General features: G+C 38.7%; 1 protein-coding gene across 10 annotated transcripts in view; it reads left to right on the forward strand.

Annotated features, from left to right (window-relative positions):
* Positions 1-3,724: 3,724 nt before the first annotated feature.
* Positions 3,725-26,879, forward strand: part of fat1 (FAT atypical cadherin 1) — a 70,661-nt gene continuing 47,506 nt past the window's right edge. For 6 of the 10 annotated variants that reach the window (XM_023957995.1, XM_023958007.1, XM_023958005.1 and 3 more), the window contains exons 1-3: positions 4,804-4,921; positions 6,357-9,643; positions 23,150-23,464. In XM_023957995.1, the coding sequence (XP_023813763.1) occupies positions 6,385-9,643; positions 23,150-23,464 (3,574 nt within the window). In that variant the 5' untranslated portion in view covers positions 4,804-4,921; positions 6,357-6,384. Of the gene's footprint in view, positions 3,886-4,802; positions 4,922-6,356; positions 9,644-23,149; positions 23,465-26,879 lie in introns of those variants that run through there. The other 4 variants (XR_002873747.1, XR_002873749.1, XM_023958037.1 and 1 more) reach the window with 2 other exon arrangements.

Raw genomic sequence — 26,879 nt, forward strand, 5'->3', positions numbered from 1 at the left:
TTGCGGAGCTAATCTCCTGCTTTGCTCGAGGCAACACAAGACTATTTTCAGAGCACTGAGGTTTGGTCTCCAGCTTAGAGGAAAACGTCACTTGTTTTTCATTGCATTTCCTGTAAGTTTCATGTGAGATATTTTCAACACACTTCTAAAAATTAATGCTGGCATGTGAAAGAATAAGGCTTATGAGAAGACCCTGCTTTTCCCGAATACTGATTCTTCTGTCTCTTGTAAACAAAGAGTCAACTCAAGCAGCGGCTCTGGGAAAGTCTGTGTGTTGACTTGAGGATACTTCAGCAGGATGGATATTGAATTATTCCAATCTCCCTCACAGTTAAGCTCTGCCTCAGGATTCAGATTCTCCTCCGATATTGTGGTGGGAAAAACTGATACCTGGGTGCTTCCGTTGCTGCTGGCACATGACAAATCATGTATCGCTTCCTCATCTCTGCTTCCTTTTAAGTTGAAGGGAAAACAAAGCTTAAGACATTGGTCACAGGACTCAGTGAGTGAGTCAGTTGGTGCCGGATCTAGACTTCTTTGTGCAATGTGAAGACAATCTGTTGCATGGTTTTTTAAGACGCTGAGGCTCCAAGAGGGTTATTTGAGAGCTTCCGTTTTGTATACTGCTTACAGTAAAGGACGGGGGGGCACTTTTTTCAAATAACTGGTGCAATTTTGCCAAATATGCTATTTAAAATAGTTGACATTTCAGTTCATAAAGTAAAAAATGTTCTTATGAATGCATCTCATCAGTCACAATGCACTTTTGCATTGCCTGCATACACTTGAATAGTAATGTGTTGACCCTGATATTGTTATTGCACACGTCTGAGAGAAACCAAGGGCGTTCAGAGCAAAAGCCACAACTTTTCACAAATACATAACGCATTTTGAACTAAAAAAAATTCAGAAAAAGCAGCTATTTCCTCTGAGCAAAGACAAAATCTATCTTTAGATGTTTCTCTCATGTAGTTGCTTTTAAAGTTATAGATATGAAAACATGTTATCCCTGCACCCATACACAGTTACACCCCCCTGAACTCTCTCACAGAGCGTTGCTATTTTTCAGCTCTGGTAAAAATGTTAACTCAACCTGTTACGGAGGAAAACCTGAACCAGCCAATCACAAACCAAGAAATGGTGATTTCTTGAAATGTAATTCCATTCAAGTAGCTTTTTGCAGCAGGAAGAAAAACACTATAAATAATGTTAAATGGACTAGATCAAGTTGACAGGTTAGATTACCAGAAACATTTACAGTTAGAAGTTTATACTCATGTGCGGTAATCAATGCAAATCGTGCGTAAAGACATCTTCATTAAAAGCCGATTTTGCTTTTGTTTGAATAAGTACTAATAATCACATGTGTGAGAATCATAACGTAAATGTATATAATAATTTGCCTATAATCCAATGGAAGTAAGGGTTAATGGCTGACGAAGTATGCATTATCAGAAATTGACGCATGACCTGGAAGCCTAAACATAGTAAGTTTAGTAATTTGGATTTAAAGACCCACTCCAATGAAAATCGCTCTTTTGTTGTTTTTAACATGTTCTTGTACCATTTATGGTGGAGGAAATATTAAGAAAATCAAGCTTTAATTTGTATTTTTTGAGTATTTCTTTATTCAAACCATTGTGAATCAGTAGCGGACGGAAAAATGCCATTGGAAAAAGTTTGGAATAGTGATGAACAAGTTACTACGGCAAGCCACAAGCTTCCTGCTCTGCTCCATTCTGATGCGATGGCAGTCAGATAGATCCATGTATGTTTTCATTTTTCTCGTCTGACCTGGTATCTGGATCAAAACTGTATGGCTGGGTAGCTTCAAGATTGCTCGCCATTTATGTTGGACTGGTACTGTTGGCTTGGAATTATGAGGGGCTGTAAGCTACAGAGAGAGCATGTAAACAGATGAATGATGGGAAGGTGGTGGGCTCTCTCCACGTCAACAGTCCCGCCTACAACTCGGAGGCAACTTTCTAATGAAACTGCAGAAACCGTCCGAGAAAACAACACAGGTTTTTTTTTTTTTAAACTTTGTCTAAAAACAGCATCATTATAATTAAAAGACCACTGGGAACAATTTTACAATAGTTTAGAAGATGATTAGAGTGCAACTATAATAACTGATTTTTAAGTCATGGTTTTATACATCACCGCTCCAAGTCATCTGCAGCTTTAAGATACGGCTAATACCCCTCTTTGTTTAGGTTTGTAAAGTATAGAGTTCATCTTTGGAAAAGCAACACTCGCTCTCTAGTGCTGGTTGATTTCCTGTTAATGCCTCTGTGGTTGATTTAATCCTTTATTTGAGGGCAGAAGAGTTTCCCTCTATACGTCTATAAGGTCTATAAGGCAGGAGGACCTGACCTCCGGGCATACAGGACTGCAAACACTTTGTAAGATCAAAGCAGTGGAACCGGCCCTGGGCATCACCTGACCTGAATTCAATTAAAGCTTTATGGGCAGAGAGAGGGACAGAAAGAGCAGGCTATAAGAGAGAAACAGCAGCTAGATACATCGTGTTGGACAAAACTTCTACAGAGGTCGAAGATCAAAAGGAAAAGAGAATAAAAATTACGGATTTATTTATTTATAGACAAAAAAATGTTTTGTTTTCTTCTCTTTTTCCTCCCACTAATATCCATAGTTCCGACACATATGCCTTATTTATTTACTCACCCTGTGGTATGAGACTTTTTTCAGCCAGAGTGGAATGGACATTAAGGCTAAAATTCTCACACTGAAATGCTGGCTCCAACCGCATTCTCCACTCTGGCATTTCTTGGCAGCCACTTCACAGCAGGGTGCCATGTGTGGCTGTAAACCACATGTTGGAGGAGCCAAATGAAGACGCTGGGGTCTCTGAAGTGCATTCAGCGATCTCCATTAAATCGACAAGGTGGTTTCATGAGGGTCAGGAGAGCAGCGTTATTAAACAGAAGAAGAGCTTAAGGGGATTTGAGAGGAAAAAAATGGGAAAAAGGAAGTTGCTTTGAAGATAGTTGATTGTGATCAGAATAGGTGGAGCGATGGTGGCTGTGTAGCAGTTTGATGAGAGAGCTATATGTGCTGTCAACTGTCTGTTGACCATAATATTATTTTTAAATGTCATCAGAAATTAATCTCTACATTGTAGAAGGACCCCACTTCCCGTCACCCATGTGTTTACACACTCTCCTGCTAGCTTACAGCCCCTCACAACCCCAACCTAACATTCCCAGTGCAACAAAAATGTTGAGCAATCTTGAAGCAATACAGCCATACACTTTCTAGCCAGATGCCAGCTCAGACGAGGAAAACGAAGGACGTGTCTATTTGTCTGCAAGTGGATGCATCAGAATGGAGCAAAGTACTAAGCTTTTTCAACTTCATGCTTTTTCCAGCAGCATTTTTCCCCGTCTGCTCCTGATTCCAAACAATCTGAATAAAGTAATACTCAGAAATACAATTTTAATATTTATTTTAGATGTCTTCCATCACGAGAAAAGTGTCTCAAGAACATTTCTGTTCAGGGTGGTTCTTCAATGTATTTAATGTAACTTTTCTTTCTCTCCTCCAGTAAACCAATAAAAGCGAGATGTCCGACATCCCCTGAAAGCAGCATGGGTAAGCCGTAATGCCTCCTCACCTGTACCTATTGAGGAGGAGAAGCGCCAGGCAAAGCATCCAAGCAGCTGCGCTGTACAAATGCCACCACGTGTGGCAGCTCTGCGCGGAGCGGACTTTCTGTCTACCTGTGGGAGACCGAGGGGGTAGCAGAGTGAGCGGCTCCGTCCAGAGCAGCGGGCTGGGAGACCCCGACCCCGAGTGACATTCACTGAAAAACGGACAGGATTTATGAGGAGCAAACTTCGGAGCGACACTCCAGCTGGTCTGGTGAGTACACGGCGATCTCTACCAATACGGACTTTTTTTTTCCATTGAGTGACTCGTAAAAACTTTGAACTCGACTCAAGAGGGTGTTAAGAACAACTTCCGCCCCTAAAAATGTGCCGTTTTAGCGGCGGGAGCTCCTGACCACCAGCAGCCGGGGATGCATGCAGGACAGGCGCTCCTGCTGCATCCCCGCAGTCCGGACAAGAGCAGGGACACAGCGCCATCAGTCGCACAGCTGCTGCACTCCTGTGGGCTTGCTGAGCCCTTTTTGGTCAGAACTAAGAACAAAAGTCCGACTTCCTGTCTGATGAGGTCAGCCACATGGCGAGTATAAAAATCAGTCAGCCTGCTCTAATGTCTACATATTTGAACATTTTATTTTGATTTATACAGTAAAAATAAAAAAAATAAAACCATTTAGATTTTAACGATCTTGATACCTGATTAATATTTCTTGGGGTTGCATTGCATGCTCTTTAGATTAAAATAAAAATCAATACTTTATTATATTAGTATTATTGGTTGGGGATAATGTGCATAAATGATAGTCTACTTAAGAAAAAATCAAGTTTTCGACCTCAAAACAACACATCAGGGCTTCTCAGACGTTACATGGGCTAACCTCAATTTATCTCACTGTAATTAATAAACGAAACGAGGGGATGGAAAAAAAAATATAGTCCATAAAAAAAGTTGAAATAAGAAAGTCACATCTCTGAAAACTCACATATAGCCTATCTAATAGAATCTCACATTGTTTATGGTAGTTTTTAATTATTGTGCGTCTAAAAAATAAAGAAATACAAATTAAACTCCACGCGGTCTGGGTTTAGTTGCCAGTCGGTAAGTAGATCCGGACGTGCGCAGCGCGGAGAGATATCTACGGAATCCAGTGGGAAGAGAGGGAAAAGAGGCAGCCTGCTGGTAGCAGATGGAGTAACGGAGAGCAGAGAAGTCCACGTCTGACCATGCCGAGATTGGGACTACGAAAACTCTATGCAAAACCTCCAAATTTACGAGAATAATACCCATATAGGTATGTAATCCCTTCTCCGTCGCATTCGTGTGGTGGTTTATTAACCCAGCAGGGTGTTAGCATCATGTCAGACAGATAAGAAAAGTTCGGACTGCTATTGTGAGCTGGGGGAAAAAAAGCAGCAGCGGTCGCGTTGCGTTCTCCACTACTTTGACGAAGTTCCCCAACAGGGAACTATGCAGTTTAAGGATATTTTTGATAGCACACGCGTGTGAAACTTACGCCGTGAGGACTTTACGCTTTGCGTAGGAAAGGTGCGGACGTTTTTTTTTTCTTTTTCTATTTTTTCCCCTAAAACGAATCTGTGCTCAGCTCAGCAAGCGGCCGCCGTTTCAAGAAGTGAATGGCTGTAGTTGGGGGATGGGGCTGGAAATGAAATCGTCTCTCGAGGCATCTAACTTTTCTTTTTAAAGAGCAATTTAACTTTAAAAACTAAATAAACGAGTTACTGTTTAGTTTAGCAAAAAAAAAATCAAGTGTTCCACACATTATTTCATGTTTCTTATAAAAAACGAGCCACAAGTAGTTTGAGTTTGCACAATGGTCGTCGACAAGAAGGTAGTTAGTTCTTTTGTACCTGCAGGCACTCTGTTCAGATTTCAGGTGGGCAGGGTTTGAGCTTGTCATTCATTAATCCGACATAAAACATGATTAAACCAAACCTGGCGTCGGTCCTCGTGACACCCCAAAGGTAAACAATGGTGATTTTATTTCATAAAGCACATTATTGGCAACATCTTACTCTTACTTGTAGGTGCACAAATGTAAGAGTTTAAGATGTTGTAAAATACTCAATCTGCATTTCTAAGGATAAACTAAGACATTTTAGTATTTCCCTGGCTACATGCCTCTGTATGTGTCTTTATTTTTCCCTTCAGTGGATTTAATCAAAAGTACACATATTGAAAGGGAGTAGCTCCATTATTACATTTTAGAACCAACATTACAAATGTGAGTCCACTCCTCAGCGGCATTATTGATAAAGTCGAATTTAATACCTATGGATGTTTTAAATGCAAATGCTAAAGAATGACTTACTATGGGAAAGTTACATTTATTCCAGAGCATCATTAATTTAGTCATGCAAAGGAGGGTTTTATACTCAGTGGGTACAGATTTGTTGGTAAAGAAGAATAAATCAGTGGCGCATTTATGTGCTTGAAATTTTCCTGAGCACCCCAAATGTTAGGAAATTATTTGTTTTTACAGTTTAAATAGATGTAATTGGCATGTGGGAATGTCAGCACTGAAGTGGGTTTGCATCAAACCTATTTAGTCACTTATCGGGCTGGTTACTACCTATCATCTTGTCTTAAGAAATGTGGTTGTTTGGACTATTTTTCTAATTGTGATGACAGTAAATGTAGTTTACTACATGTCTGTGCCTGGTGGTAAAACTATAAAACCCATTCTTGTGTGTGTGTATGTGTTTCAGGTGGTTCTGTGAAGATCACGGTACGATAATGGGGAAGCAAATGATACCACTTCTTGTACTTGTGCAGCTTTTCTGCAGCTGCATAGCGAACCAAAGGACGGGGAGGGCCACCTCCATGCAGTTCACCCACTCTGTTTACAATACCACCATATATGAGAACTCTGCTGCTAAGACTTACTTAGAGAGTCACACCAAGATGGGAATCTATTCCACAGACCCAACATGGGAGATACGGTACAAAATCATTTCTGGAGACAATGAGAACTTATTCAAAGCAGAGGACTACCTGCTGGGGGATTTCAGTTTTTTGCGAATAAGGACCAAAGGAGGCAGTACTGCCATACTGAACCGAGAGGTTAAAGACCACTATATGCTGACTGTTAAAGCTACAGAGAGAACCACAAATTTTGAATGTCGCACCAGAGTTAAGGTTCAGGTACTGGACACCAACGATCTGAGACCTCTCTTCTCACCAACATCCTACAGCATCTCCATACCGGAGAACACAGCCATACGCACAAGTGTGGCAAAGGTCACGGCAACTGATGCCGATATTGGTACAAATGGAGAGTACTATTATAGTTTCAGAGAGTGGACTGATATGTTTGCTGTTCATCCAACAAGTGGTGTTGTGACCCTGACTGGCAAGCTGGACTATTCTGAGACAAAACTGTATGAGTTGGAGATCCTCGCAGTGGACAGAGGGATGAAGTTGTACGGCAGCAGTGGGTTCAGTAGCATGGCCAAACTTGCAGTTAGGGTGGAGCAAGCCAATGAGCATGCACCAGTGATTACCGCTGTAACCTTGGCACCCTCAGGTGCAGACCATGACCCTACTTACGCCATTGTAACAGTGGAGGATAAAGACCAGGGACCAAATGGAGAGATAGCATCACTGAGCATTGTGGCCGGTGACCCTCTTCAGCAGTTCAAGGCTGTAAGAACAAGCCCCGGGAGCAAGGAGTACAAAATAAAAGCTGTCAAAGATGTGGACTGGGACAATCAACCTTTTGGATACAACCTCACCTTACAGGCAAAAGATAAAGGCACCCCTCCTCAGTTTTCATCTGCTAAATTAGTACATGTCACTTCAGCACAATTCCAGAAGGGCCCTCCTGTGTTTGAAAAGGACATTTACAGAGTCAATCTGAGTGAATTTGCCCCTCTACACACCCCTGTCACTATGGTAACAGCCGTGCCAAAGTATCCACATCTAAAATATGCTTTTAAGAGCAGCTCTGACAAGAACAGATTTACAATAAATCCAGATACTGGCTTAATCAGCACCACAGGATCAATCAATGCTGACAGCTCTGCACAGTTTGAACTAGAGGTGATCACCGATGACAATAAAGCATCAACAAAAGTGATTATTGATGTGGTTGATGTCAATAACAACGCACCCGAATTTCAGCAAACGTCTTACAAAGTCACAGTTGATGAAAATGTACCCATTGGGACCAGTGTGATTACGGTGAAAGCCACTGACCTGGACCGAGGGGAGAATGGCTATGTCACCTACAGCATCACTAATTTGAGTCCCCAGCCATTTGTCATTGACTACTTTTCTGGTGTCATTACCACTTCAGAGGTCCTAGATTATGAGCTCATGCCCAGGATTTACAATCTCAAAGTCAGAGCATCAGACTGGGGATCCCCTTTCCGGAGAGAGGTGGAATCATCAGTAACTATAACTTTAAACAACCTGAACGACAATAGGCCTCTGTTTGAAAATGTTGACTGTGAAGTGACTGTGCCCAGAGATCATGGCGTGGGAGAACAGATAACAACAGCATCTGCCATAGATGCAGATGAACTGCAGCTAGTGCGGTACAATATCAAAGCTGGAAATGATCTTGACCTCTTTGAACTGAATCCAAACTCAGGCCTACTTTCACTAAAGCGCACCCTGAGTGATGGAGAGGCAGCTAGAGTATCCTTTCATAGTTTACAAATTGTAGCAACAGATGGTGAACACACAACTCAACCAATGATCATGAACATAACCGTCATCACAGCACGCAAACCTGTCCAGGTAAAATGTGTTGAAACTGGTGTTGCGACTATGCTAGCTGAAAAGCTTCTCCAGGGCAGTAAAATTCACACTCAAACAGAGCCAGATGACAACTTTATCGACATTCACTCAGTAAATCGGTACTCTCCCCAGTTCACTGACTCATTTCCGAGTGTGATCGAAGTTAAGGAGGACCTACCTGTTGGAGCCAGAATTGTCCACTTAAGCGCCACAGACTCTGATAGTGGATTCAATGGCAAATTAGTGTATGTTATTTCAGGAGGAGACAAAGAAAATCGGTTTATTGTTGATATGGAAACCGGCTGGCTTTTGGTCTATTCTGCTCTTGACCGTGAGGCAACAGATCACTATACCCTCAACATTACAGTTTACGATCTTGGAGTTCCGCAGAAATCCTCTTCACGTCTCTTGGATGTGAAAATTTTAGATGCCAACGATAACAGCCCTCAGTTTTTGCAAGATTCGTATACTGTTGAAGTGAGCGAGAGTACACCTATCCAGACAGAAATCATTCAGGTGGATGCAACCGACAAAGATCAGGGGAATAATGGAATCATAAAGTATTCAATTTTGGGAGGAACAGACCATTTTGAGATCAATGAGTTAACCGGTGTTGTAACTGTGAGGAGACCACTAGATCGTGAAAGGTTTCCATTTTACACACTGAAGATTGCTGCGCGTGACCAGGCAGTCAGCGAACCTCAATTGGTGTCAACAGTGCCTCTTAAAATCACTTTGGAAGATGTAAATGATAACCCTCCTAAATTTGTTCCCCCCAACTACCGCATTAAAGTAAGGGAGGATCTTCCTATTGGGACTGTCATTATGTGGCTGGAGGCTCATGACCCTGATATTGGACCTTCCAGTCAGGTACGATACAGTCTTACTGATAATGGAGATGGGAAGTTTGAAGTAGACAAGCTCAGTGGTGCTCTTCGAATTGTTCAAAATCTGGACTATGAGACAAAACAAGTGTATAATTTGACGGCAAAAGCCAAAGACAAGGGGAAGCCCATATCTTTGTCATCAACCTGCTTCATTGAAGTGGATGTGGTGGATGTGAATGAAAACCTCTACAGGCCACAGTTCCGATCCTTTGTGGAAAGAGGATTTATAAAAGAGGACGCTCTTGTTGGGACTTCTGTGATGAAAGTTTCAGCCGAAGATGAGGATACCGGAAGAGACGGAGAGGTTCGATACTCCATACGAGATGGATCTGGCCTCGGGATATTTACCATTGAAGAGGAAACAGGTGAGTCCTCTGAATTTAATTAAACAAGTTTAACAGGTTTTTAAAGTCTAAAAAAAGTATTGTGTTAAGAAACGTGTCCAAGGTTTTAGGTACATTTTTAATGTAAATTTGTCATGATGTGCAGTGTTATCCAAAAGGTGAGCCACTTATTACATTCATTTTCCCTTTTCCAAGAGAACTGACAGCTGAAACAGATGGACGAGCCATCTTTCAGAGCATTGTAGATATTCCTGAACAGCTGCATGATTACTAAAAACATTTTGAGTTTCACATCCATTTTTTTCTTCTCACTTCTTCCTTCACAAATACATGTGCATTTTTCAATTGCAGAAATACCTATGTTTGACTTCAAAAAGAGGTTTTGCTCGCAACATATTTCAGTTCTGAGATTATTGACAATAATTTATTGGTGGGTTTTCTATAATGCAGAAGTATGTTAATGGGTTTGCAGCTGCCCTGAATAAGTCTGACAGCTGACTCAAATTAGTTCAGAATAAGCAGTCTGGAATTCCAGGAGGTCCTCTCCAAGACCTGGCAATCACCTGACTTTGTGGACTGCTTGGTCTGCTTTCCTTTTTGAACCCATACGTCACATAATTAGCTTCTCAATATGGCTTTTTTCCTTATTCGTAATTAAACTCCCAGTGCACAATACATATTTTATGTCTAAATGAAGCAGTGGAACTTAATGTATAATACATTGACTTGGCGTGTGTAATCTCTTATCTGCATAAAGCAAGCTGGAAGAGCAATTTACAGTTGGTTACTTTTTCTATTTTTAACTTGTTTGTAGTTTTAGATCTCTGTCGAAAAGAACATGATATTTAAAAAATATCATGTTCTCAAATATCAAATATATTACTAAGCAGCAATAGAAATAAAATAGACATAAATAGAAATACATTTACTAACATTTACTGAATGTTTTGTGGTTCGTGTATCATCTTTTGATGATGTGTAGGTGTAAGATATTTGCAGGGAACAGAGGAATTTCTTAAAAATCACATGACTGTTGGTTTAAATTTAATGCCTCTCTAGTCTTTGACCAGTACGGAGCTCTCCAGGGGCCAGTGGTTAAAAACAAAAAAAATCTGATAAACTATGCGCACAGATTAGTAACATTGTATAAATATAATAACAGGCACTTTGTATGGAACTTTTATTAGTAGTGCCTTTGTAACATTACAGAGCTGCTGTTGAGATGACCCCCCCCCCCCCCCCTCGTGAGAGCGCTGCATCCTTACTGTCAATAGCAAGAATCCATAACATGATCATGTTTTTAAGCTGTTTTTTTATGATTTCATGTAAAAATGAATCACCTGGAGGCAGAATTTAAAAAAAATCTCCTCCCCCTTTGGTAAATCTGTCCTTGTTTTCCCAGCAGGTTTTAATCTGACTTTAAAGCTGGATCAGACTACAGGTGAAACCCCTCTTCTCAGAAGAGCATTTTTCAGCAAGAAAACAGAAACAACTCATTTGTAATGGAAAATAAAACATTTCATAGACAGCGTGAAAACTACCAAAAGCAGAGAGCAATAGAAATGCAACATTTCTTTTGTTATGCTCTCCTTGGAATTTATAGTCATGGCCGTCCTTAAGTTTTTTTCCAGAGCCTGATGGGTGCCTGTGACTGGTATCTTTATCTTAAAATGCAGTGCAAGTCCAGGCCTCTGCAGCTTGGTTTGATCTCCTGTATAATCCCAGAGACCTTATTAAGTGATTATCAAAAGGTGCAATGAAAGGATTATCCTGGGCTTGGTCCTGTTATTATGGATTACATTTGAGGTCAGTAGACAACTATTTGCAACCAAGTTGATAATGCCCCTCCCATGACTTTACTAGACAAGGAGTGTAGTGACCATACATATTTAAAATATTGCACCTCCATAAGGAATATGAGTGTGGCTATTCACCCTGAAAAAACTGTGATATCTGTAAGTACAGGTCATAATTTCAAAGCTTTACTTTTCCCAATTTGAAAAAAGATTGCGAAGATTTTTAAATAATCTACAGATTTTGTCCATTGCTTTCTTAACCTTTATACACAGGTTTGTCTAAACGATATCAGCCAATAGCATACTTTTAATTACTCATTCATATGCAGCTGGCACATATGAATGTCAAGGGAAATGAAAAAAATCATTCAATCTACATTGTTGCTTGTCATCCACAGTGGGTCTGATATCCTACAAGAAAGAAAAATAGGTTTAAAGCCTAATGATTAACTTGTAAACCTGTAGTCCATTTTAGTTCCTTCCAACACCATTCTTCTCTCATATAAATCTGGGTGAAAGATATCTTGTGCAGGCCAAACGTTAGTGTGGTGCTGTCTGACTGTTTGTGAACCTCATGACAACTGTTGGTCCAGACATTCCCTGTGTTATTAAAAGCTCTGTGGTTATTGGATTGCTGCCATCTTAATTCAAACACATGCTTATTAAATGTTTTTACCAGAGCCCCTTCTCATGCTTAAGACCAAGTATACCACCTTGCGCTTTTATTCCTACGTTTGCATATAGTTGATTTTTGACCTCTAGGGACTAAACAGACTAGAACGATTAAGTATCACAGTACTATAAGCCCTTAACATACTTACATAGCTCACTGGACATCCTGCTGTCAAATCTTAGGTTCAGTGTCACCTTTTTGCCTTGGATTACTTGAGCAAAGAATCCGACAACAGCATCTTATATCCAGATATATGTAATTTGATATAAATATAGCTTGCTTTATTTTGCTTCTCTGTCCTTATGACAAACAGTTCAATTATATGGCTCCAAGGACTGCTTATATCTGGCACAGCTCACAGGCTGGCCATTTTAGACATCACATTTGATCTCAGCCTTGTTTTAGGCAAAAATGACAAAGTGCAAGCTTAGGCTAAAGACGTAATCAAGCTAAGCATCAATTTTGTGCTTTAGCCGTAAAGGTAGATTCTACACAAGACAGCTGGAGTTTCATAATATCTAAGTTGTTATTTATATAGTTTTTTCTGTTTACTATTGGCTGATGACAGATGTACCAGTATGTTTCAAGATGAGCAAGCTTTGCGGAGTGGTAATATTCAACGAGTGGTTTGTTTATACTCATCTCTAGATTTTTTTAAATCAGTATTCTGAAATGAGACAGCCTTTATGATATGACCACCAAAGAGTCTGATCCTGTGGGAATTTTAAAGCATTTCCATAACCATGTAACCCAGTAAGTTAGAGTGGAGATCCTAATGTATCAGTATGTCTTACCTTTCAGTTGTGCTAAATAGACAAATAAACCTCTACTTGTAAAGAAGCAGCCATGACATCTATTAACTCTAAAATAATACAGAAACCCCATGCATATTTCAACTTTGGTTTCAATATCATTGACATGTAAACATACTTAAGGCCTGTTCACACCGGGACGAATTTCGCCGGCGATTTTCGCCGACTTTTAACGCCTCGTGACTAAACAAAGGGCACCAATGAGAGTGTGCACACCGACGCGAAAAAACGCCACGCGTCAAAGCGTCTAAAAAAAATGCCTCGGGTTCGTTTTTTTTTTCGACGCCTCGCGTCGAAATCTATTCGACCAATGAGAATGCCGCTTTTGCACACGTGTCTGGAGCTTCTGAAGTTACAGTAAAACACAACTTGGGGGCGCTCAAACACAAAACTGCCTTGCTGAGCACACATACCAGAGAAGAAGATAAGACGCCGAGTAGCGTCTACACTGCCGCGGAGAAATAATGACGGACATTGTAAAATATCCCCGAACCAAGCACCAGTTGGAGCTACTGGTGCTTGAAATATTCATGTTTCCTTTGTATTATTCTGACAAGCGCGTAAATACTTACTCTCTTCTTCTGAATGAAAAGCGACTTTAAGAAGCGTAAAGTTGCGCGGCGCCACCTTGTGTACAGGAGTATTTCTGTTTACATTAAGCGCCATCTAATGTCAGGGAATGAAATTGCATGTTCGCTCGGCTCATCGTCAGCGAAAATCGCCTGGGTGTGAACACAAAAAACGTGGCGAAAAACGCTGGCGAATAACGCCTGACGAATATTCGTCCCGGTGTGTACGGGCCTTTAAACTCCTGAGTTCAAGCTTGATACAGACTAGCAATAAAAGAATCCTTATCGAGATCAACCTAGGCAAGACTCCACTCCTCACATTACTCATCTAGACACACCTCACATAAGGTAATAGTTGGTTGGCAATAAAAAAAACGTTTTTTTATTTGCAGTGAGTAATTGTCTGCTCATGTGTACCCTAACCTTTAGTCATTTAACAAACCTAATTTTTTAAATCTCAAATGACTTTCATGTAAAGGATTAAAGAAAGGCACCTCTTTTATTGGGCTTGACAAGCAAAGGAGATTGTGCAAATCAAAGAGCTTTGTCCTAATAGTTCGAGATGCTAGATAGCTGTGGCAAAGTCAGTGATCTATTTTCCAGAGGTATGAGGAAAATAGATCACCTTGAACAAACTCAATTATTGGAGAAGTTAAGAATGTTTTCAAATTTGCACTTTTCTATGCATATAAAGTGAGGTGAATTTTGAGTACTGGCAGGACAATAAAGAACAGTTATGCTTCTATGAAAAAACACTGTTGTCCTTATACAAATTGTCTGGCATTGTCCTGTTAAAGTGACCTCAGATGTCCATGAAAAAAAGTGTTAACCTTGTGCCTGCTGTTCGACCATAGACTCAGTCACATTCTCCCTAACCAGTATTTAATTGATCATATTCCATATCAATCCTCAATTTCTCTGTGTGATTCCTCAATTTAGCTGTGTGATTTTATTAATCATAACTCAGATATATGCTGTGATAAAAGTAATGCAAATGTTTTAGTAGATTTTCACAAGTTACATTATCATTGCAAAATATCAGCGAAAAGCACTCGCATACTCATTTAAACATGAATCTGACACTTTGAGTTGTTGTGGCTTTGAAAACGTATTCAAAGCAAGTTCTGTCTCAGCTGGAAGTGAAATTATTCAGTGTACAGGTTGAGCAAAGCAGAGTGTGCTCAGTGTACATGAGAAGCAGATGCTGATTGTATAATGTATGCATTGCCCTTTCTTCTTGGATAAAATATGCATTGCCCTTTCACTTGAAGCTGTTTGCAGCTTGTGTAGTGAAAGCATCCTTTGTGAGAGCAAACGAAACAGTTTGATGTGTTGTGACAAAGTCCTGTTCCATTTCTACCCCCCCAAAAAAGAAAAATTGCTAGGCCTTCATTTCTTTTTTCCATTACCTCCAAAAGTAAACAGTTTGCCACCAATAAGAAAAAATTGTACAGTATCTTTTTTAAGGTCAATTTTTTGGCATTGAGTATATTTTTCAAAAGGCAACAGTTTCCCTCCATTCTTCATTTTCCATATGCTTGAGATAAGTTGGATTGCTAATGGGTACTTGATTCCAAATAGCCTTTGCTTGAGGGCTGTTACTCTGGAGATGGAACCAGGAAAATGTGGCAGGAAACCGTTGATTGTAGGTTTCTAAATAAAAAGCGTACGTTCTCCCGTTAAAAGTATGTTGTTCTTTCTGCCCATTAAATCTTTTTAAAGAAATCTGGAGCTGCCTCACAGGATATGCTCCATTATTTGTTAATTTGATGTCTCACTAACCCCTGATGAATAATATATTATACTTGGCCATTTTTAAAATGAGCTGCAAAAGTGGAGTACCTGGCATTCGAATCAATGCAATGATGTCTGATAGAATGGAAAAACCATAGATGTGTTAAGTTGGTATCTACATCACACAAATCTTTTTTCAATCTGAGTAAGAGGTCAAAAGTGACATTAATATGTTCAGAACACTTCTAAAATAGCTAAGCAAAAGCTGAATTTCTTATTTTATACAGCTTTATACTAAAGACAGGAGGAAGCTCCCAATGTTTAACTAGTGGTTGACTTCCCAGTTTTCTTTTTTACCAATTTGTGTCTATTATTAATACAACAACAATCTGCCAAATCAATAATTTGGATAATTTATGTATTATATCTTATTGATATGTATCCATTATAATACTAAAGTTTGAAGTAAATTGCATAATTAGGCGATGGAGTATCTATTTTCTTGTTTTCTTGTAACCCTGTCAGACAAATAATGGCAGCTTGAGGCATTTATTGTTAATTAGTGTGGAACTGGATTTTGTTATGATGTAACTCTTAATCTGGTTGTTCTTGTTGATATGAATGCTATTAAGCACAAAAAATTGTAAAACCAAGGGAGCTTGTTAAAATATTAACATGTGCTATTATCTGTCTTTTTGTATTCAGAGACCAACAAGTCTAAAATTCAACACAATAAAAAATCAACTGTCTTATAGATTTATGCAAATACAGAGTTGTAAAAGGTGAACATTTGTTCATCAAAATTATAAGACGCTTTAAGATTTTTTTGTGTCCCTCCTAACTTAAAACGACAAAGAAAACTTCATAGGGTTGATTTCAAAGTCACTATTGATACCTCCTGTTCAAGTCAACTTCGCTGAATACATTTGTTAAAATAAAGTATATAAATAAATCCTGTACACCAGCTGGTGACAGCCATTTTTCTGCCCTATGTGTCTGTGCTCAGTGATGCATGGAGTGGAAATTGCTCTCTTGCTCAACGGGCTGTAATAGTTTGTGCATTATATTTAGGAAGGTACGAGGGACATGGTTTTATGCGATACCTAATCATTGTTATGAAAATATCTCTGGGCTATCAAGATATTTTCACCTCCATGCACCCCCCAAGCAAACCAATTGGATTTGTTTATGAATTTTTAATGTAAGTAGAGTGTCAACTTCTCATGATATATATATACATATACATACATATACATATAAATATATTGACAGTCCTTAAGGGCCACTCTTCTTGAAAAAGATTAAAGATCTTTGTTCCTTGATAAAACGTAATTTGAGTTCTTATAATGTTTTATTGGCTCATTGGCTGTTCTTCTGCTTCAATAACCTTGTACTTCAATGGAATGAACCTAGATGAATGAGACTCTACCCAGACACACAATAAAAATGTCAAGACCTAACACCCATTTATCCTTTACTATCATACCATCCCAATTTTATATATCATTCAAATACACTAACTGTACAATCTACAAAAATTTTCATCATGTAAAAATTGTACTTCTTAATTGTACTTCTATATGATTTTGTACAATAACAGCTTGTACTAAATTGGAATACAGTTTTTTTAGATATAAAATTGCAAAAAAAAGATCCTATCTTAGTACCCCATGGTCCGTCCATGTCCTTAGAGCTGCATTAAAGGACATCAGATATATTTTCACAAGGTTTTGCAATTTTTACAGCATTATTTATGATTTTTTTTCCTGTTTTGTTTGTTGCCTTTTAAGTGCTGGAGTCATTTTAGGCACTTTTATTTTTAGCAACATGGATGTTTTTTATGTTTTTATTTTTTTTTAGTTCTCTTTGGCTGTTTTGTGCTTGTAACAGTTTATTAAGACATTTAACATACACATTCTTCTTGCACCAGGGTGTTCCTAAACAATTTTTATTGGACCGAATGCTTCCACTAATGACTATTTTGTTTTTTGGCTATTCTATGGAGTATGTTTTCTATTTGCCAAGATTTCTTCAAAAACAAAGTTTTTCAGTTAAAACAGGTTTAGATTTTGTTGGTTCGATTTTTCCTTTTCAGTTTAGTCTTTGAAAAGGAACAAGATTTTACAGTTTTAAGCTCTTTTTCCATAAGTCATATGTTTTTTTTGTAGCTTATTAAAAAAAAAAGTTTTTTGACAGTAACTATGTTCGCACATAATGTTTTTTTGTCTCTATTACCAAAAAAGTATTTGATGTCTAACGATAATCTTCCATGATTTAGGTAGTAAAAATATGACAAATCATATTTATATTAAATAAAAAAATGGTTCTATGGATTTGAAGCAAATTCAATTCAGTTCATTTCAATTTTCTTTATATACGTAGCCCAATATTACAACAATCGTCTAAATGGGCTTCATACCGGTAATTGTATAAGAACATGAAATCATTATGAACACGTTGGTTTCTAAAATTCGATAGAAGGACCGGACCATGAGCAGATGCGTGGAGTGAGAATGATATAACATGGAATGTAGATGAAAACATTTATATTGAAAATTATATTCTAAAACAGAATATTCTAGAGTTAGTTTAAAACTTTTGTTCCCATTTTAGATCTCTTTTTTATTGTGAAGCCCTCTGGTACCTTTAAGGAGTTGTAAAGCGCTATATGAATAAAGTTTAATTCATTCATGATCCTTTTAATAAAATAAATAACAATGACCCAATAACACAATGATTTTCAAAGACAAAAATTTAGGAAAAATATACTGATACTTAAAAAAAAAAATCAGCAGAGACTTTGATCTCATCACACGTCTCTCATCACACGTTTTGCGCAGCTGGGCTGTGTCCTGCACGTCTTTTTCTCATCCAGTAATACTGAAAAAGCAAATGTCTGTGTCTTCTGCTGCAGCTAAGCATATGTCTGTGTTACCTTTTCACCAGTACAAATTCCCTCATTTATTGCAGGAGTTACATTCAAAAAATAACCGTGATCGGTGAAATCCACGGAGTCTGATTACAGACGTTTATGGCAGTAAAACTCCTCACTGCCTGAATACACTTTTCTCACACAGACATGAACATTTTCACCCTTTTCACTTGTTTAAATTCTCAAACCTTCCTAGAAATTAGGTCCATGATCTTAGAATGAAAACAAAGATCTGATCAATCACAGATTTCTGTAGATCTGAAGAGCTCCGCGTTTCTGTACAGGAGACACGGTACGGAGGAGATTGATTGACAAGGTCTCCAGCCAATCAGGACACAGAACAGGGTGCGCTGTTTAAAAAAATCAGCATAATCGCTCTAAAAGAATGAGCTAAACTGGGAAAGATGAACTGCGACATAGAAAGGAAAGACTGTCTTCTGTTCTATTTGACAGAGATTTTTGGAGGGTTTCAGGTTGGAGCACAGACTGCAATAAAATGTCACGTCTTGATCGTGTGGCCAGTTTTACCATGGGTGTCTGATATTGTTCAGTTGGCCGGACCAAACATGGAGGCGGGCCGGATCAGTGGCACCTCACACACTGCAGAGAGAATGTGTCACTTAATGAGCAGGAAAACAGCTGTTTGCTTGAACTACTGTGGGGAAAAATATTAGACTTTTAATTTGTTTACTTAGTAGTTTTTAAAACACACTATTTCACACAAAGATGTACAAAGTGTGAGCTTGATGAGGGTTTAACAGAACTCCATATATGGTCATTGGATCAAGATATTTTCATTTATATTTTTTTTCCTCACTCAAATGAATTTTCTTTTGCTTGTTACAAAAACAGAAGCAAGGACAGCTGAGATAGATAAGCAGCGTTTAAGAATAGAACAACCGTGTGCTGTACTATTACATTTGGCGACATTTCTGTTTTTGACAAGACAAAAAAAAGAAGAGAATAAAGCATCCAGTAATGCTGTTTGAGTTTTGAAAATTGAGTTTGTGATGTAATAAATACTGTATTTGCTTCATTTTATTGCAATTAAATAGTTCATAACTATTTTTTTGCACATTTCTGTGCAGAGAGCAAAAAAGGGATAAAGAAAGGGGAAAACGGGGTTTAAAAAATAAGAAAAATCATTATGATAAAATATAAAATCTAACTTTTTGCTGAAAATTTAATCAACTAAATGGATGCATTGGGGTTCGGGGGGGTGTAATCCTAAATATTGGCTCTGGTAAAGAGGCTGGGTTTCCCTGCTCAGATACAAGAAATTTCTATAGTATAATGCACTTGATTTATTGTAAAGTTTGGGGGAAAGGGATGGGTGGCAGAAATGTATTTTTGACCCGTTTTAGGACAAGTGACCCCTCTACCTTTCAGGGTCAAGCAGCAGCAGACAGCAATGTCAGATCAAAAAATGACCCTATAAAACTGTGGTGTGAAGTGCAATGCTGTTGAAAATGTAGCCACATCTGACTTTTGTGCTGGTGCAACTAGTTGAACGTAGCGGTGCAATCACTGGAGCCCAACTCCACAGCAACTATTATACTTACTAGAAATTTTGATGCTTACAAATGCAAACGATCGGATTGCAATGCCCTTTGACCTTTAATTTAGATTTAATCCTACCCTGATAATCATGTATGCAAAATTAGCTCTCTGTCGTCGCGTCTGTCTTTCTATGGTATTTATAGACTTAAAACACAGATCTTCGCAACAGATGTCTGGAAACCTTAAAACAAAGTGATGTGAGCCTGCTTGATAGCAGAAACCTTAGTTTAGGACTCTGTCGGTTACACTGGGACCAACAACGAACCGGAGGAATTTGAAGCATTCTGCCAAGGCTTTGGAAAGGAGGGGGCACTGAGAAAGTTTATGCAAGCATGTGAGCTAAAAGCCTGAGAAGGCTGAGGAATGTGGGATAGAGGTGAGCTGAATTAACAGAGGCTGTTCAAAGCCATTTTCTCAGACAAAGAATGAGCGAGGAACAGCTGGTTTATACTGAGTTATCCACATATATAACTATTAGCTCAGAGAAGCAGTGCATACAACAAATGTTGCAAAAGAAAACGTGTTTTATTTGTATGTTTTGCACATAGCACAGGTACAAACTTTACTCTGTTCCTTCTATGACACGCTTGTGAACTGTTTCAAAGCAAATGCTGCATGTTCAGATAACTGATAACCGTGTCTTCATTGTGACTCTGAAGCTTTTTGTAGAATAAACTATAGATTAGATACACATGCACTGCCCTTGATAGTGGAAAATCTGTTGGCTGTCTGAAGACCTGACTGTACCGCCACAGTGCTCAAATAGCTTTGAAGAACAAAGCCAAAGGGAAAAGTGAAGAGCAAGGGGAGGAAAGCGGAAAGCAAATCTGGCAGAGGTTTTTTTTTTTTGTGTGGCCCTAGGGCGGTTTTTTGTTTCTGCCTCACTGTGTAGTTAGGTGTATAGGAGGGGTGTGGCGACAAAATTCCTCAGATTCATCTTTCATGTGCATTGTTGGAAACCAGTTACCACAGAAGCTATGCCTTTTTTACTTTCATTTTTTAGGTCAAGTTGATCTCCACTCATTTAAACATGAATATAAACTATATATATATAAAACTATGGATAAACCCAATGTTATAAGCTCAAAATCTGCTCTGCACAGAAAGCTAAAAGACAAAAATCCTAACCCTGGTTTCTGCAGAATTTTTCTGCCAGTAAAATTGCTGAGCACTCAAGCAGGACTGAGCATAAAAGATGGCTCATATTTTCCCAATTGTCTTTACCTTTTTCTTTTACAGTTCCTGATAAGTGGAACAGCATCGACACACCAGAGCAACTCTTAAAAAAAGCTCTCCCGTTGCTTTTTGCATCATCACTTTGACTTTGACCTTTTTTTATACTTAACCTTTAACTCATACACCCTTAAAACATGTCAGAAAAGCGTTCTGTGCTTTTATGTCTAAGCTGAGACTATTTTATGAAAGTTTTTGTTACCCTACATTTGTCAAATATTTGCAATTTCCTGCGAGGTTGGCAGCTCTGGTTAAAAAAAAAAAACGTAACTGTCAATCATTTTTATTTCATGCACTAATGTTATGCAGTAATATTGTATAAGTTACATATTAAAACTCTAATAACTAATGAATTCCTAAAGCGATTCTTGTCACACTTGTAAGTGTTGATTTTGTCTTGGGACTCTTGGCTTTAGAAAACTTTTGAAAGCTGCCTATATTTCCTCGCCTGGCTACCTTTCCTATTACATGCCTCAAGCTAAGCTGAGCGAGCTGTAATGATGACTGATGACAAGATAGAATCCCCAAAATGAATTCACAGGAAAGGCCGGGTTAGCAAATAAATGAGCGGAACTTGTCTCTTGCTTTAAATTTTAAAATTATGTGACAAGTCTTTTTTTCCCCAGTTAAAGATACCTCCTATTTCCCAAAGCTAAAATTGTGTCTGTATCACTCTGCCGTTCCTCAAGTAACAGTAAGTGAACAAAAGACAAGAACAACAGATGCAAACTTTTACAACGGAGCTCTAGTGACTCTGTGGGGGTTTTAATTTGAGCCACCAGTGACTAGAAGAGCTGTAAAAGACTCAGACTAACAGCAGAAAACTGACAACACCCATATCTGGTTATGATACTTCCCTATATGACTCAGTTTATTAACTTTAGATAATGGAAAAATCAGATAAAGTTATAAATGTTTATTGTAGTTGTAAAAATATATTTATTGAGGTAGTGTCTATGAGATCTGTCATAACTCCATGGCTTAAAGGGATTTTTATTTTGTTCTGCGGTACTCTGTACAGGAGTGTCATTTGTAAATAAAAACTGTTTTTATCTTATGATCATAATTAATCATGGGTCAATACTGAACAAACTGTCTCATACACAAAAACTTCACTTTGATATAACACTGAATTGAATGTGAGCAAACTATACGGCTGGCCTTAGGCTGCTTTCCCACTGGGCTGTTCCGTCTGGACTTGGAGTTAGTTTTCTCAAATAGTCTGCCTCGTTTCAAAAGCTCAATGGCGCTCTGGTGTGAACCAAACAAATGAATCCTGGCATTGTTATTCAGTAAAGCAAAAAAAGTGTTAAGGTTTGCTTACATTTGTGGTTTTTGTATCCTGTCATCAGTGTAACATCTTACAGGAAGACCTTTTGTGTAAAAGAAGTGTAAGTTGGTTGAAGAAGTAACAATTATGAATTGAATTAGAAAAGAGTTATTTTCCCATAAAGCTTGAAAAACCTTGTGTAATCATTTTACATTACAAATGAAAAGAGCAATGTTTGAAGTTCCACCTTAGTCTTAGACTGCCGCTTTCTAATGCATTTGTCCGTTCCTACGTAGCTTTGCATCTATCAGGCACCTGAGTGTCTGTAAGTGGAGCGAGGCAGAGATGAAAAGCTTTGAAGCCAAGCAAACTCACCAACATGAACTTTGCTGTTAGCTTTTCCTCAGAAAGATCAACAAGCTGCTTTCATATCACCGGCCAGTTTCGAGCACAAAAACCTCTGACCCAACAGAGAGTGACAGTCATGGGCTAGCAAATGCACTACATCACTCATACACCTCTGTTCAGCGCGGCATCATATGGAGCTTAACACATCTCGGGGTTTTGCAGGATCTACTCATTCACCACTCTATTTAAGTCATGTCATCCTGTTCCACTCGCGTATTTGTGTTTGAAAGCTCTTTCGTTTGTTCAGCTGTAGGTTTGAGCGCCGGCATGGCAGTGAAATATGGACAAAAGAGCGGCTGGCTGGTTACTGTTAGTGTCCCACCTTGACACGTTTCAGGAAGGGGCCCTTCTACCAATGTATATACGGCCTGCTCAAACGCAGCTGTTTTTCCTAATTGACAAAAAAAATCAATCTGAAAGGTCATTGAAAGTTCAGACAGGATCGTGACCCTTTGATCCTGTGCTGCATAGAAAAATGTTCTCTAACTTGCCTTTAACAGTTTACGTTTTCTTCTTCCCCCCTTTTGTTGAATCTCTTAGGTGTTATTCGAACACAAGAGCTGCTGGATCATGAAGCAACACCTCATTACTGGCTAACAGTTTATGCAATGGATCGTGGCGTGGTGCCCCTCTCCGCTTTTGTTGAGGTCTACATCCAAGTGCAGGACGTCAACGACAACGCTCCGCAAACCTCCGAGCCTGTCTACTACCCCTCTGTCACGGAGAATTCTCCAAAAGATGTTTCAATAATCCAGATCAACGCCGTTGATCCTGATGTAATTGCCAGTGACAAACTCACCTACAAGATCACCAGTGGAAATCCCCAGGGTTTCTTTGCCATTAACACCAAGACAGGTAAGACGTTGTTAATGGGAGGATATTAGACGCAAGGTTTTCCCCTCATAGCAGGAGGTTGAGCTATGTAAATGCTGTAAAAGGCTGACCTTTCCAGATGATCACATTTATTAGGTCTTCAACCCTAAACACAAGATTTTTTCCTGTTAGCGGTGGGATTTTCTTGTCGATTGAGTACACATAGATGTGTTTTCTTTATCACAAAGAACGTCATATACAGAGTAAAAGGCAATAGATCGTTTTACATTGCCTTGCATGGCTGACATTGTGGCTAGCATCTACCTTTATCTTTTTTTTTCAAAAGACAAACAGCCCGAACACAATTTATTCAGTTCGGGGAGAACTGAGCTGAGCATATGAGGGGTTTTGCACTCTAACATTTTAAACTGTGTTCTCGTATGGCCCTGTGTGGAAGTGGTGTGATGATTAATATTTCATTGGCTGCTTTTAAAGTAGCTGGAACTTGCTATGTTTGGTTTTATTGTAGAAAAAAAATGTATCAAAAATAGGTGTAAAACAGAGCTCGGTGTACAGTTCCTAAAAATCCACATTTGTTCTTATAAAATGATAACAGAAAGTAAGTGCCAGGTCTCTTGGTGTTAAGCTGACTCATACAGATCCTCTGTACTTGAACTAAAGAAGGGAAATAGCTTTTCTTTTTTAGCACATTTTTTGGTAACTTATCTGAAAACTCCAACCGGGAGGCTAACTAGTCATTCTTAATGTCGATGTGGTCTTGTTTCCCAAGGTGGTCACATCAACAAACTGGTGTTATTTTTGTTGCAAGTTACCATGCTGGTTTTTCTGACCAAATAAGGATCCCATCATGCTTGCTGCTTCACACACAGTAATGCCGGGTTTCTCCAAGTGGAGGGGATAAGAAAGAACAAAGTATTTTTGAGTATGCACATATGGTTCATGTTTTGTCTGCCTCCATAAAAACCTGCTGGACTGATAAGCAATTGTGGATGTTAGAAAAGAGAAAGGACACATAAAAGATCATAAATAATTCAGATTATTTTACATAAAACCCTCATAAGCAGTGGAGATATTCATTTATAGTATGCTTTTCCATTTTGAATAATTAACATGGTATATTGGAAATGAAATGTAATTTTACCTTTTCCTGCTAAAGATGACCTTTCATTTTTTTCTTTTTTCCCAGATTTCTACCTTTATGTTTTTTTTTTTAGAGTGGTAAAATTACAGTCAACAGCCACTTTAGTAGTTATCTTATTTCCCATATGGGGATATATTAAATAAATAAATAAATCCCACATTGTTGGTAATTCGTTTCTAAGAAAAAAAGCCCACCAAGTTCTGTATTTTTTATGACCATCAGTAAAACTCACTTGAAAAAAAACAACAAGCAAAAATAAAAGGGAAAAAGATATTCAGAAGCAGAAGGATAAGAGGCATTCGTGCATATCAAAGCGCGTTAAAACTTTTATCAGTGAGACACCAGAGCTGCACACATCAAGTTTAACAAAGACAGGCTTGGGCAAAAAAAACTTCATTGAATTATTGTTAAGAGGTTTTGAATTGTCTTTTTTTGTTGTTTTAAGATTGCAGTGTTGAATGTAGAAAGAAAGGTAGTTGTGGAATGAAAACAAACAAAAAAAGAGCAAAGAAAACAAACATTTAGAGCCTTAAACCCTAAACAGATAGATGATTTTCATTTAGCTCTGGTTCTTTTTAATCACAAACAATTCATTGATTTCTTTGAATTGATAGTATTCAACACAGCTCAAAGTAACCACATTTTCAAATCTTTTCCACAATTCAATGGTGCAGTTGACAACATGCAAGTCTCTCTAATTACATGTTCTAAAACTGCATTGGAAGCATAAGCCATATCTTGGCAGATGTACAAAGCTTTAAAAAGGGGTGGGAAAAGGAAAAAGATGTTGAGACTTGTGTTTTTATATGGGATGTGAAGGAGCAACACATGGTTACAGCCATGTGTTTAAAACTAACTAGGTCTGTCGTGGGTTATGGCCCTCTGCTGCCGGTTCAGCCTCAAATATATACAGTCTGAAAGCTTTGCTCGATGCCTTGGGTGGCTTTGGTTACCCTTTCCTCTCACCGACTCACAATGTTTCAGTAAAGCCAATGATGAAAGGCTTAGGCCTACTTTATTTCTGCAAAGTAAACATGTCCGACTGCTTTAGACAATCTCTGAATTTTTCATGGAAGTGCAAGGCCAGCTTTGCTGTCTAACAAGTCACTATGACAGTACTGCTGTCTAAAGGCATGAACCCTATCAGCTTCTTTCTTTGAAAGAATAGAAATCGGGTACGAAAAAAAAAAAAACAGGGTCATAATGGAAGAAGAAAATATGCCCTAAAACCGTATGAGATTTCAATATTAAAAGTCTAAAACATTTTGCAGCTTAAGGGGTGCTCAGTTGTCTGGGATTTTCAGATCACATCCCGCCCACAGACGTGAAAACAGTGCTTCCAGACTCCAGTTTCTGCTTGGCAGCAAAAGAAGAGTTGATTCTCCTGGATAGAGAATCAAAAGCTTGTCGTCAGCTCATCAAAACACAAAACGAGACTTTGTGAGTCCATGTGCCCTTTTTAAAATATCAGTCGCTTTAATAAAAATACTATAGTTTCTTTTGTCGCTAGGGGTGGATTTAGGACAGCAGTGGTTTGTTTTCACACTCAGCCGACCCACTGCTTGTCTAGTTTTATTTTCTCTGTGCAAAGACATGTCAGCGCTCTCAGCTAGTCGAACCAAAATTGTTTACTCAAGTTGCCCACCTTTTCTGTGGGAGATTGAGCAGAATCTACTTCCTGTCCTGTCTGAAATGGTGTGCTGTGGACTTTGACAAGAGGTTTTATGCTACAACGCGTGTGTGTCTGTGTGCATGTGCACGTGTGTGTAAGAAAAAGGCATCCGGGCAGAACCAGTAGTCGGAACAACCTCAGACACCCTCACTCCCTCACATACCAAGCAAAGAACAGTTTCCTCACCTCTGCCAAAGAAAGAGAGCTAGTGTGAAGATGTACGATAGTGACCATATCTTAATGAATATTGAAAACCCTACTTCCTGTTACCACTTTTCCACATGTTGCTGCATGATTGTCTATAACACCTGTGATTGTCTCAGATTTCTTTATTAATTTTTCAAAGAAAATTAGCTTCAGTTTTTGATAATCCCCAAAATACAGAGGATTTCTGATCAGAGCCCGTTTGACTTTTGAAAACCCCACCCTGTGATCATAGCACTTATCTGTGTTTGTCATCAGACAATGGTCTACTTACAGCTAACAATGTGCATACCTGTAGTCAGACGGGGCTGTCTAAACATGATTGTCTTTGTGTCTTAATGGGAACTTTTATGTTAGGATTTGAACCCAAGTAAAGTTAAAAAGAAAAACACTCACTCTGCCAGTTGTAGCTCATCCTT

Source organism: Oryzias latipes, chromosome 1 (assembly GCF_002234675.1).
Source record: "Oryzias latipes chromosome 1, ASM223467v1".
Classification (NCBI taxonomy): domain Eukaryota; kingdom Metazoa; phylum Chordata; class Actinopteri; order Beloniformes; family Adrianichthyidae; genus Oryzias; species Oryzias latipes.